Genomic DNA, 13,155 nt, shown 5'->3' with positions numbered 1-13,155 from the left:
TACATCACATTCCAAAAATGAAGCATGTTTTCCCCCCAACTGAAACAGCTGAATCACAGTAAGAGCTGCAGTAAAGCGATACCAGTTACAGGTTCTCTCCGTAGTTTAAATTTACTCAGCTGGTCCGTCTGTGCTTTAGCTAGTGCGCGTATGTGATGAAATTCTTCCTTCATGCCCCAGAAAACAGCCTCAAGTTCGTCCCTTCCAAAAATATAATAAATAAAAATGCATTATTTCAGATATAAAGCACCACGTTCTGTTCCACTCTTTTGTCTTTATCAAGCCTAACCCTGGGAAATTTTGGCACCCGCTATACCTGAAAGCCAGACTCAGGGAATGGAAAGAGACGTGATGTACGAGATCTGCGACCTGATATTGCAGCGTTGTTGTTTTTTATAGAAAAACAATAATCTGTAAAGCAGCCAGCGTGTGTGTTGCCGTCTCCCATTTTGACTGCATTTAACCATTTCCCCCTGCACAGTCTCCTCGATCTAAATGGCTGCTATGAACCCCTCTGGGGAAAACAAACATATAGGCATGGCATAGGTACTGCACTCATCTTTTTTTCTCTCTCTCTTTTTCCAATAGGCCTTAAATACCAGGGACTGGGAGCCAGTTTATACTAGGGAAGCGGTGCAGATAGATGTGTGCTAAAATCGCAAGCACCGTTGCTCTGATTAAAACAACAACAACAACACCACAGAGTGCTCCAAGAACGGCTGTGTGCACCTTTCACAAAGCAGTCTCTGCCATGGATGGAGACAGGCAAACCCTGAGCAGGGCTGCTGTGGTACATAGCACAAGAGGCCCTAGTAGGGCAGGTAGTGGCAGACTTTGCCCATTTCCCCTCCATAGTGATAGAAGCTCTGCATTGGGGAGCTCCAGCTCAGCTCCCGAGTCCCTCCTTGTTTCAGGGCTAGAATGCCCAGGTGAAAACAGGTTCATGAACACTAAAGGGGGCAAGCAAGGGCACAGGGAGCCAGCCACTTGATCTTCCATCCTGACTTCACATTCAGGGGACAGAGAAAGGGATGAGGGCCGTGCTGAGGCACAGGGTGCAGCCACTCCTTTGACCAAACCTGCCGATGCTCAAAAGTGGCTCTAGATACCTTTTTTCAATATTTAGCAGTGGCAAGGGAGAATAGGAGCGCTCCTGACTTTTTAAAAATCAGAGAACAAGGGTAAACATGAGATGACTACTAATAAGAAAACAGGTTCCTTAAATAAATAAATAAAAAATAAGGGGGGGGGATAAGTGTGATGTACCTTTCACAAGCAGCTGTACCGAAGGCCCCCGGAGATAATTCCTGCCTAGATGAAGCATGTTTTCCATTCCTTGCCTTTTAAAAAAGATCGTAAGTATAAACAAAGGAAGAAGCTTGCATTTATAACAGCCTAACAAAATGAATCAACACATTAAACAGGCGCGTACAGTAGCAGCTTAACAATGGCACTAGCCTTCCCCTCCCCTTTTAATATAAAAAAGTAAAATGCAATCGTTCTAAATAATGACTTGGAAAATGTCTTAGATGGAAATTGAACATGTCCACATCCTCATTTACATGAAGGCACCAGAAGATTCCCAAAGTATTTGGGTGGATGTTGAGATGAGTGGAAGATGCTATATACACTGATACAGAGCTTACACAGAGGACATAGTTAATCTGCAGCTCCAACAGTTAATTCTCTGAGCTTCATTTCCTTTTCATTAGAAGATTTTGTCATTATTCACCCCCCTTTTTATGGAATATTTTTGCTTCAATGTTTTCTGGTATTTGATCCAATCCTCTTCAAACAAATGATAAAACTGGGACAGAGAGCCACATATTCTACGCATCAAATCATAGCCATATATATATATAGAGAGAGAGAGAGAGAGCCAGAAAACTATCAGCAGAGACTCTACTACATACCTTCAATAAGCTGGGCCAGGGCTGAGACCGTGTGTTTTATCATGCATGAAGAGAAGTTATTATATTTGACTACCACCTTGTGGGTTAGCACAGTATTACATGGGCGTTTTATTCAAAAGCCTGAAACTGAAGTCGTTACGATAATCCGTCTTTTATATGGCTTTCAGAAACTTTGAAAGGTTGTCTGGCAAAATGAAGCTAACGTATTTGTCTCTGAAGCACAAACACAAAAGGCAAGGCTGAATGTGCACTGGCTTTCGAAAACCATACTCCGCAACAGGTAGAAAAGCATTTGAAAAACGACTGCTTCCAAATTATATGCAAAAAGGAGGGAATAGAGCATGTGCATAATACACATGCGCCAAAGAGCCCAACTACATGGCCTAATCCTCATTCTACAAGGATCATCTGCATGAACAATTTCCATATGCATACAGTGTTATTTATAGGCAGAGATTTGGGTCTCCCTCCCCTTGATAATCTTACCTCTTTCTCGTTTCTTGGTCCTGGCATGGAATTTTGTGCCTCACTTATTTCTTTCAGCTGTTTCTTCAGAAGCCGTATTTCATCTTCTTTGATGGCGATAATAGATTCAAATTTCTTTTCTTTCAAATTGCTTTCCTCTTCGGTTTCTTTTAACTTTACACTCTCACTGTCCAATTGTTCCTGAAACAGAAAGAAGCACATACAGCACAGTTGGCTAATTTCTCTGTCTTTGAGGAACGCCGTGGCAGAATAGACTACTGCAGGCAAAATTAAGTCTTGGCAATCTGTGAAAAAGGCAAATTCCACGTCAGGGATCATTAGGGAAAGGATCGAAAACAAAAGCTGCCAAAATCGCTAACACCTTTGTGCCAGATGTATAGTCCCACCCAGTACAGTACTTGGAATCTGGCATACAGTTCTGGCTGGTGCACTTCCAAAAGGATATTGCAGATCTGGGAAAGGTTCAGAAAGGGGAAAATGATCAGGAGGTTAAAGCAGCTCCCCTATGAGGAAAGGTTACAATATTTGGGAATTCAAAGTATGGGGGTCAGGGGGGAGAAAGGCAAGTGAGGTGTATAAATTTATTTATTTAGTTTGACTTACATGCTGCTTGCTTGTAAAGAACCTCAAAGTGGTTTACAAAAGCATATCGTTTCTATGGGAAATTTCCAACCAGTGTGGTCTTGTAGCTATTTCGAATTCAGGCCAGTTTCAGCTTACCTTACTTCCCTGTAGATGTTACACATGGGTGAAAACAGCACCCACCTCAGACATATAATTAGTTGTCGTACTCAAAACACAGCCTGATCCTACACACTCGGATCCCCTTGGCATTTTAGTAAATTTCCATCTCGTGTGGTGGAGGAAAATACTCTTTCCCGATAGATACCCTCCAAAAGCAAAAAATCTTAAATATTTACTGGAGCAAGGGGACGGGACTTCTGAATCGAAGAAGTCTAAAAAATAAATACTATGGAGAAAGTAAGACAAAGAGAAGTCTTTCTGTCTCTTTCATAATACAAGAACAAGGAGGCCATCCAACAGAGGTGAACGCTGGGAGATTTAGGACAGACAAAATGTGCTTCCTCATAGAATCCTTTTGTTTAAATAACTGTATTGTTGCAGATGCCTTTGTCACTTTGTGTGTGAAACACACAATTGAGCTATGGAATTTGCTATCATGATGGCCACCTATTTAAGATGCCTTTAAAACAGGATTCGACAAATTTGTGTATGATAAGGCTCTCTTTGAGGTTCAGCATGCCTCTGAATACTAGTTCCTGTGGAGCCACAATGGGAGAAGGGTGAATGCGTTTAGGGGCTTCCTATAGACACCTGGTTGGCTACCGTAGCAAATGAGATGCTGGACTAGAATGGTCTTCAGTCTGATCAAGCTGGTCCTTTCTTTACATATCCTTAAAATGAATTCAGCCTGTACGCACTACCCCATCAGGTTAGGCTGAAATAATTAATAACCATTTATGGCAGCATGAAGTCACATCTCATTGTGGACAATTATTCAAAACAATGGTGCGTTATTTTGAATACTGAAAATAGTCACCACAGCGGCGTGCATATTAGTGCCTATAAATGTGGGAAATGTTGTCTCATTCCATTTATACACTCTGCTCACTAATATTTAATTAGTTTTAGGATGTGCTGGAATCAAGATAAAGTACATTTAAAGAAGGTGACAATAGTCTTCAAGGGTTGTAATTTCTGGAACAGTTGGAATGTAGCTATTTAGCACTTAATGACTTAGGATTTTTGCAAGACTCAAGCTATAAAACTTCAAAAGGGGAGAAATTAAGGCTTTTAAAAAGTCGGCTCCTGCAATGTTATACCATTAATTTTCTATATAGGATGACATTCTATACAAAAAGCGGGGGGGGGGGGGAGACTCAGCAAGGAGTTGGGAAGAGAAAAACCATGAAGTTATAGCAGCAGCAAAATTGTCTTTTTTAAAAAAGGCTGAATTTTCCAGCTCTCAAGGGTGTATGACATTTGTCAGTTTTTTGTTTTGTTTTTTACAAAAGGGAAACAGAACCATAATTCACTCAGCATGTGTGTGTAAACTCAATTTTGGTTTTTTTGCAGGCTAAGTGGGAAAGAAAGGCACATGCAAGGCATAGTCAGAAACGAGGAAATAAACAGCGCCCTAGATTTTTAAAAATGACACAAAATCAGGGAGCTGATGGAAACTTGAGAGGCGTTGCGCTCCCTTAGGGTTTTGTCTGTTTATACAACGACAACTAAAATATCTGAGATAAATTTGCTACTGCTCAAACTCTGAAAAATAATAAAACAATATTATCAAAGTAAGCAACGCCCTTCACCAGACACTTATATTTGGTTAAAATAAAAAGGTTAATCTGACCGTAATGGCCCTTGATCCAGAGTGTGTTATTTGGCCAACCCGCTTACAGCTCAGCCCACAATGCTGATAAGTCCCTCCACTGAGAGCTGAGGGAAAGATTCCTTGCAGGAGTTTTGCCTCTCAGTCACACCACGCTAAATACCATCCTTTTGTTATTGCTGCACTCCATGCCAATGGCAAAAATAACAGAAGCCTCATGAGAGATTTGCTCTTTAAGTGTAAGGCAGGACCAAACATAAAGGTTCTTGCAAGCAAGAGAAAAAGAGGGCTAGCAAATGTTCTTACAGCACCCCCCCTCTGCCTCACAAACTCCTTTTCGTTTTGTGACTTCTACTGGGCTGAGGGGCCAATTCAAACACTTCACAGAAATGAAGGCCGCCAGCGTGTCTACCCAGTGTTAGGATGGCACCTGAGGCAGGAAAAGCGACTCCACGGAGCCAGCCAAGCTTGGCACATCCCACACCCCACTCCAGGAGAAAAGGACCTTGCTGAGAAATACTGTACTTTTCTGCGTATAAGACAAGGTTTTTTCATGTTAAAATAATGTGGAAAAAATTGGGGTCGTCGTATACATGGGTAGTGCAGAGGAGGGGGGACAAGGGATTGTTTGCTACCGCGACCAGGAGATTGAAAGCGGTGATAGTGCGGGTGATTGGTGGCTGCGGCAATGGCTGCTGCTGAGGCAATTGTGTGGGTGGCTGATGGCGAGCGATGGCTGATGGCGAGCGGTCAGATGATTGGTGTCTTCTGGGTCGCATGCTATCGGAAGTGTTGGTCAGGCGGGTCAAGAACTCTGGGCAATCCTCCCCCCCCCCCAAGCTCAACAACTCTGGACAATCTCTCCTCATTTTCTTAATTCTGAGTCTCCAAAAATAGGGGGAGTCTTATACACGGGGGCGTGTTATACAAGGGAAAATACGGTAGCTAAACCCTGCCCTTGCACCCAGAGCCCCACTGCCCCAGGCCATTGCTTCTCGGGCCTGTTGCTCCATGCACAGCCCTGGCAGTCAGAACGGGTCTGGTGCTCAGCCAATTCTAACAGCGACAAAACAAAACAAAAGCGTACTCTCAACAGGAAGCCTCGGCAATCTCATCTCTCTCTCTCGGTGCCATCTCTCTGACAAGTGTAGCTGTTTCTAAACACCTGTTGGCTGCATTCACAATTTATATTTTAGGTGCGCTCTTTAAAAACGCAATGTGCGAAGTAATCCTAAGGCAATTACCTTCAATGACTCAGTGTCAGACGGAAAGAAACTCAGTAAGGTTACTTGGGACAGACTTGGTTTGATGCAATAGATGAAAGGGGCTTTTCTCTACAGTCCCCTGTGGCTGCCCTCTTCCTCCCAGAGGTTTGATCACCCAAGCAATTTTCAGCTGGAGGTCTAGAAGTGTGGCATCAAAGCACCACCCGTGTTCCATTAATGTGAGCACAGTCGGACCTTGGTTGTTGAACGCCTTGGCACTTGGATGTTTTGCCTCCCAAACGCCGCAAACCCAGAAGTAAGTGCTCCAGTTTACGAACGTTTTTGGAAGCCGAACATCTGTTTCGCTTGTTGTCATTGTTTCCGGGACAAATCAGCCAATCATAAGCCGCGCCTTGGTTTGCATCTGTTGAACAACCAAGTTATGACTGTACTGAGATGTTACAAGATCACAATTCCATCTCCAAAATGTGGTGTAGTGGTTAAGAGCAGTAGTCTCGTAATCTGGTGAACCGGGTTCGCGTCTTCGCTCCTCCACATGCAGCTGCTGGGTGACCTTGGGCCAGTCACACTTCTCTGAAGTCTCTCAGCCCCACTCACCTCACAGAGCGTTTGTTGTGGGGGAAGAAGGGAAAGGAGAATGTTAGCCGCTTTGAGACTCCTTCGGGCAGTGATAAAGCAGGAATATCAAATCCAAACTCTTCTTCTTCTCTTCAAAGAGCCTTTGGCCATCGTGGCAAATTGTAGTCCGACCAGGCAGACTTAAACGGATTGCTCTAAGGCAGGCATGTCCAACCGGTCAATTGCGACCTACTGGTCGATTGTAGGATTTTCCTGGTCAATCCTGGTTGATCTTGGGATCCTTAGCGATCACCAGGCTGCGCCCCCCCCCCCAGCTTAACAACTCTGTTCTCTCCTAAAAAAAGCTGGGCAATGACAATGGGTAGATCACTGCCAGTTTTATTATACCGGGAGTAGATTGCAGTCTCCAGATAGGTAGATGTGCCTGCTCTAAGACATGCCTTATGCGGCAACTCTTCCTATCTCAGTTCAGGTTTTATGGGCTACCATGTGATGGAGGTGGGCAGCAACTCCTTCTGGATTCAAGTCATTGTAACTCCAGTTTTATCAACCATATTTAGCAAGAAAGCTGTGACCATGTTAACCTTTCTCACCCCCTGTAATGGGAATTGGGGTTGCTTGTGCGTAAACTGCAAATTGCTCCAAGCTGGTCGTATAGCTAAACCTTTCCTGGTTTGACAGCCCTTACAACGCGACTGTCTTAGTCACTGGCAGAATCTGTGAGTGGGCGTCTCCTAAACTTCCTCCAACATAGAAATTCTTTGACGCCAAGTCTCCTCCTAGATTCTCTGCGCGGAAGCCTTCTGCGCAGCGTGGGCGTGCCAAGCGGAGGTCCTGTGCTCTCTCCGCTGATTTCACTGGAAGAGTCTCGGAGCCTCCCCTCCGCAGTACTCTCAGCCTCCCCTTTCTCCCTGGTGTCCCCTGGATTTCCTTCCCCAGCGGAAGCTCTCTCTCTCTCCTTGCTAGTTCCCTCCCCTGCATCATTGGAGCGTCTTACCTCTCCTCTTGCCTCTGATGGCAGTTCCCTGACACCCTCATTAAACTTCATTGAATTGTTTTCATTATACATATAAAAACCCCAAAAATCTAAATAAAACCAAAACCAAAAAAAAAAAAAGAGAAAATGCAAAGTCTGCTATCAAAGGTAGAACTTAATCCTTGTCTCCTACTATTAGTCTTTGAAAGCTTTTGTGAAATTGAAAATGGACACCAAGACTGGATTCAGACATGGATCTAGCAACTAAGCACCATTTTCCGAATATTGGATTGTGTGGGCCCATGTGTAGTCCTCTTGATGCATACAAAGTAAGGTGGATGCACATATCTTCCATCCTTGTCTTCCATCCTTTCTACCTTTTCTAAACTGGGTGCACAGATATCCATATTTAAGCCTGTACAGATGTCACACCGTGTGTGTGACCAGGGGGTGAACACGTGACCCTTCCAACATATTTATAGTATCGCTGATTTGTAACTGTGTAAAAGACTGAAGAACAGTCTCAAAGATAAGCAAACAAAAACAGAATCAGAAGTGAAAGGAAGATTTTGGCACTGGAGTGTTCAAACATTATGCCTTGCAACCCAATCTTAGCACAACAGGTCTTAATTTTAAAAAAACAACACATTGGAAATAAGAACTTCACTTCCTGATCTGGTGTCATAAGAGAATTGTGTGTGTAAGGGGAAAAGGGGGGGGGGGATGAACTAGCTATAGTAAGTCAAGTCAATAAAAATTTAGCAGGTAGCACTGAAAAGCAAGAAATGAGTACCCAGTGAGAACAAAAAAAGACAGAATGCTGGCTATAGGACACACTGCCACAGAGAGAGAGTGTGAGGAACTGTAAATATCACTGGTACCTCTGTTTACGAACAGTCTTGTTTACGAACAATTCTGTTTACAAACTCTGCAAAACCGGAAGTAGTGTTCCAGTTTGCGAACTTTACCTTGGTCTACGAACGGAAGCCGAACGGTGGAAGGGCACCAGTGGCAGGAGGCCTCATTAGGGAAAGCGCGCCTTGGTTTAAGAACGGATTTGGCTTAAGAACGGACTTCAGGAACGGATTTAGTTCGTAAACCGAGGTACCACTGTATATGCGTTCATGAATAGACTTTGCATTTTCACAGAGCATTCTATGCACGTCCAAAACCAGTTGACAGCTTGCCATTTGAAATAGTGCAACTATGTAGGCAACTATTAAAGAACTATGTTGCTCCCCGCTGTTACCCACGTAATTACTCTGTTCTCAACTCATATTGCTGGCTATTCAAAGGTTTTTAGGAGGGCAAACTGATAACTAGACTTCATAGCAGAGTGAGTCAAATGACGAGTGTCTTCAGCAAAACAAGGGTAAGAAAAATACACTTGTGAAAAATCTCGTGGGTGGGGTGCTTACCTTATCTTTGGGGTGACAGAGGGGTGTTTGTGAGCATCTTCTCTTTCATTCTACATCATCTCACTAACGGCCTGCATTCTGAAGTCTCCCCAGCTTCCCAAGTGTCAATTAAAGCTCAAGAAATGTTCCCGTGGGACTTTTTCAAACGTGGAAGTGCGGGCAGCCATGGAGGCTGCAGCACATTGGAGAAATGTTTATGGGAAAGAACAATGCACGCACACAACCCCTTGGCCAGCTCAAAATGACAAGCTCAGCTGAAAACCACCTCAAATTCCAAAGAAATTTCCAAGTGCCCAGAGAAGGCAAAGAGAACTGGAAGCCTTTTCTGCAGAAGAAAACCTCGTTCCAGTTCCCTCCATTGCCAATTCTGCATTATCTGTAGCAACAAGATTTCTCATCTGCTGAACAAGCTGGAGACTTCAATGCCATTCAGATACGTAAAAAGAACACTGGAAAGAGTCACAGAACCAGATCATCAACTCTTTCACGTTGGTATAACTTGGGCAACTTCACCGTAAGCGCAGAAATTTACCAGGCTTAATCGATGATAAAGGAACAATAACAGGCACAAATGTGGATGTTGCAATAAGTCCCCCATCCTGACATGACTGCAAGGAGGTTGGAAGTTTTCACTTCCTTTTTAATTAACCATAGTTTGTGTGCCATCCGTACCCTAAGCTGTGCGATCTGTCGAAGCAAGCTCATGGTTTGAAGTTGGCTTGTTTCTAACAAACCATAATTATGATTCATCACAGTTTGTCTAGTTCAAATGTGCTTATCATGCCATTATTATTTTTATTTTAGAATTATCTTGTGAAAAGCATCCTACCTTTAAAAGCTTCTCTCTTTGCATTGCCAACTGCAGCTTTTCATACAGCTGATCAGCATTCAAGTTTAGTAACGTACCATTTCTTCTGGTTTCGCTGTCTTCTGGTAGGTGGTCATGCACATATGAAAAAAACCCAAACATAATGGTATATCATACATGGCGTTTCACACATGGCATACAATAGGGAATCAAATAATGCAACTTCCACAAAATCAGGTTGGGATTGTTTTCGGTACACGCAGATAATCTCTCTATAGGAAAATTAGTGCACACTAACATTTGAAGTACAGTGCAGTTTCCTCCTTAGATAGACAAGGCAGCAGTTTTGAGACTTGAGCATGCTTAACACAGTATAGCACTGCAATCTTCTTAAAATGATGCCTTCTAGGAACTGAAGAATGCCATGTGATATAAGTATTTATTTTCAACCTGCTCCTCTTAAAACTATTCAAACCCTTCATCCCCCATTCCTTTTTTCCTATGGAATGCTTTTTCTTTCTTTTTTCTCTCCCTCTTTATTATTTAGCTTTTTATACTCCCATTTTCTCTTTTCATACAACTGCCCACTCCTCTCTCCCTTATAGCTTCCTTCTCCAGAAGCAGGACTTTGCCAGGACACTCCAAGGAATGGTTCCAGAAGCAGGTGCTTGAAGGTATGAAGTGACCTAGACATTGTTCTCCTCGGCCCTTCACTACTGAGTAATCACAATCAGCAACCATTCACTGGCCCCTTAGTCCAGATACATGATAAAAAAAAGCAGTTTGTGTTGGGGAAACCCAGTGGATTGTGGTGGTGTAGATAGATAGATAGATAGATAGATAGATAGATAGATAGACAGATGATAGATAGATAGATAGACAGATGATAGATAGATGATAGATAGATAGATGATAGATAGATAGATAGATAGATAGATAGATAGATAGATAGATAGATGATAGATAGATGATAGATAGATAGATAGATAGATAGATAGATAGATAGATAGATAGATAGATATAGATTTGAAAATTACCTACCTTTGTTGCAGCTCAAAGAAGCCAACTGTGAGTTGAGTTTTGTGACAGTGCTTGTAAGAAATACAATTTGGTTTTGTTGTTCACATATCTGCTTTTCATAGCTGTCTGTCTGTAAAGATAATTTAATTCGAAGTAGTCATTTTGTTACGACAACAGGCTAACACAGGGAAGTACAACACCTGGCTTTGTCACAGCAGCTATGCCTTTAAAAAAGTTATCACCTGTGCTATTGCTCTGGCTCTCCCTCTGTAGAAATTCCTATTTCCCTCCCTCTGCCTCTTTATTTATTTACTGCATTTTCATCCTTTCTTCAAGGACAGGCATATAGGATTTCATTCCACCAACATGTTCTCCTCACCACAACCCAGCGACGTAGGCCAACAGATATAGACTGGCCCAGGTTCACCCAGAGAGGCTCGTGGGCTGAATGCAGGCCTGTCTTCACAATTATCCAGCTCTAGTTTAGAGGTTAAGCCCTGTGCCATCACAGGGGTGTACTGTGATGCCAAGTTATTGCCAAGTAAAAAGTCTGCCCTCTTGCATGATCAAAAATATTTGCTTGGGACATAGGAAGTTTGTCTTACACTGAATTAGACCATTGGTCCATATAGCTCCGTATTTAACTACACTGATTGGTAGTGGCTCTCCAGGATTCCTGACTGAGTTATCTCCCAGCTCTACTTTGAATTAAATGCCCCAGCCCCAGCCCTTCTCCAAAAGCTGGATAATGGAAACCCCATGATTTATTTAGCCACTTTCATTCTTCAGAGGGGGAGAAAAATACCCTTTCAAGCCCCCAATACACCCAAGAGTCTCCCTACAGCCTGATTCAAAATAAAGCACCAAACAGCTGTTGCTTCACCAACCCATTAAAAAGCCAAAGAGGTCAGCATTTTCCAGCAGCCAAGGAGACCTCAGGAAACAGAAGAAGAAGAAAAAGTCACCAAGACCCAAATTGAAAATGTACAACAGCAATGTCTTGTCAACACTTCTGTACAGAGCACAGGCATGACAGCTAAAACAGACAGAAGAGAAGATGCTTTTGACAGCCAGCGTGCACAAATAATTCTTTTAGAGTCAGATGGCAGCAACAAGTTACCGACTAGAAGATATACTTGACAACCAAACATCCCTCTACACCCAGCGCCATCTGGCTGAGATGACTCCGGCTTCTATACATGACACAGTTCCAATCGTCAAAGAGTAGCAAAACAAGCAGCCAATCAGCTACTTGCGGAATCAGCTATTGGCCACAAGCTGGAGGGTATGCCAACACAGAATCGAGAACATGGAGTAAAGGTGTGTGTGTGTGTGTGTGTGTGTGTGTGTTGGGGGAGAGAATAAGAATCAGAGCAAAGTCAACTTGTGTGTGTCATCTGAATTCCAAGTTTTCAATGGTTTGTTCCATAGTGTTTATGGTTCTGTACCCAATTTCGGAGGCCAATTGCCAAAGAAGCAGACTCCCTGCTTTGAGAATAAACCTGGTAAGACTGTGTTGAGTAAGCAGGCCAACAAACAGGATTTTTTATGGTGGGGCTGTGAATCATTATAGAATAACCAGAACATTAAAAAAAAGGTGGCCAAATAGATTTAAGGTTATTCACTTGTATTGGTGAAAAAAGTGGGATACTGAGGCAAACTTTTATCCCTTTTATCTCCATGAGGAGAAGAGATCAATTTTAAGGGGTTTTTTTAAAAATAAAATAAAAAGGAATACAACCCTATCCCATTTTTTGAAAAATGAAAACTGAAAATTTAGGGGGGGGTGTGAACTATCCTGGCAGGGGACAGCTACCCACGGGCCTCACTCCAAGACTCCAACACTGTGAGTAAGCAGAGTTTGTACAAAACTAAACAGGGAAGCTTGCGTAAATTGGGAGGAAAGTGTCAGCACTCTTCTCCATTTAAGCCATCAAGTGATGAAGATCGCAAATGTGCTTTAACTACTGCAAGCACTTAGCCTTCAAGGCAAAGGAGACCTAGGTTCAAGTCCATGCTGGGTGACCTTGGGCCAGTCACTACCTCGCAGGGTCAAACAGGGAGAGACACAACACTACAGTGGTGCCCCGCAAGACGAATGCCTCGCAAGACGGAAAACCCGCTAGACGAAAGGGTTTTCTGTTTTGGAGGTGCTTCGCAAAACGAATTTCCTATGGGCTTGCTTCGCATGACGAAAATGCCTTGCAAGTTCCTGCGGGGTTCCCCCCCCCTTTTCCCAAGCCGCTAAGCTGCTTATCAGCTGCTCCTAAGCCGCTTAACAGCTGATCCGCTAAGCCGCTTATCAGCTGATCCGCTAAGCCGCTTATCAGCTGATCCGCTAAGCCGCTAAACCGCTAATAGCGCTAAACCGCA

The 13,155-nt window shown here is 43.2% G+C and overlaps 1 protein-coding gene across 6 annotated transcripts in view; it reads right to left on the bottom strand.

The window, feature by feature from the left end:
- The window catches only part of TANK (TRAF family member associated NFKB activator), a 37,040-nt gene that overhangs the window by 10,171 nt on the left and 13,714 nt on the right, over positions 1-13,155 (bottom strand). For 5 of the 6 annotated variants that reach the window (XM_081206886.1, XM_081206887.1, XM_081206884.1 and 2 more), the window contains 5 exons: positions 10,804-10,912; positions 9,784-9,884; positions 2,400-2,579; positions 1,267-1,340; positions 83-201 (listed from right to left, as the gene is read on the bottom strand). In XM_081206886.1, coding sequence (XP_081063012.1) covers positions 83-201; positions 1,267-1,340; positions 2,400-2,579; positions 9,784-9,884; positions 10,804-10,912 — 583 coding nt within the window. The remainder of the gene's footprint in view (positions 1-82; positions 202-1,266; positions 1,341-2,399; positions 2,580-9,783; positions 9,885-10,803; positions 10,913-13,155) is intronic. The other variant, XM_081206889.1, reaches the window with a different exon arrangement.

Source organism: Podarcis bocagei (assembly GCF_964188305.1).
Source record: "Podarcis bocagei genome assembly, chromosome: 1".
Taxonomy (NCBI): domain Eukaryota; kingdom Metazoa; phylum Chordata; class Lepidosauria; order Squamata; family Lacertidae; genus Podarcis; species Podarcis bocagei.
Note: the sequence above shows the minus strand (reverse complement) of the source record. Positions and strands in the feature narration are given on the sequence as shown.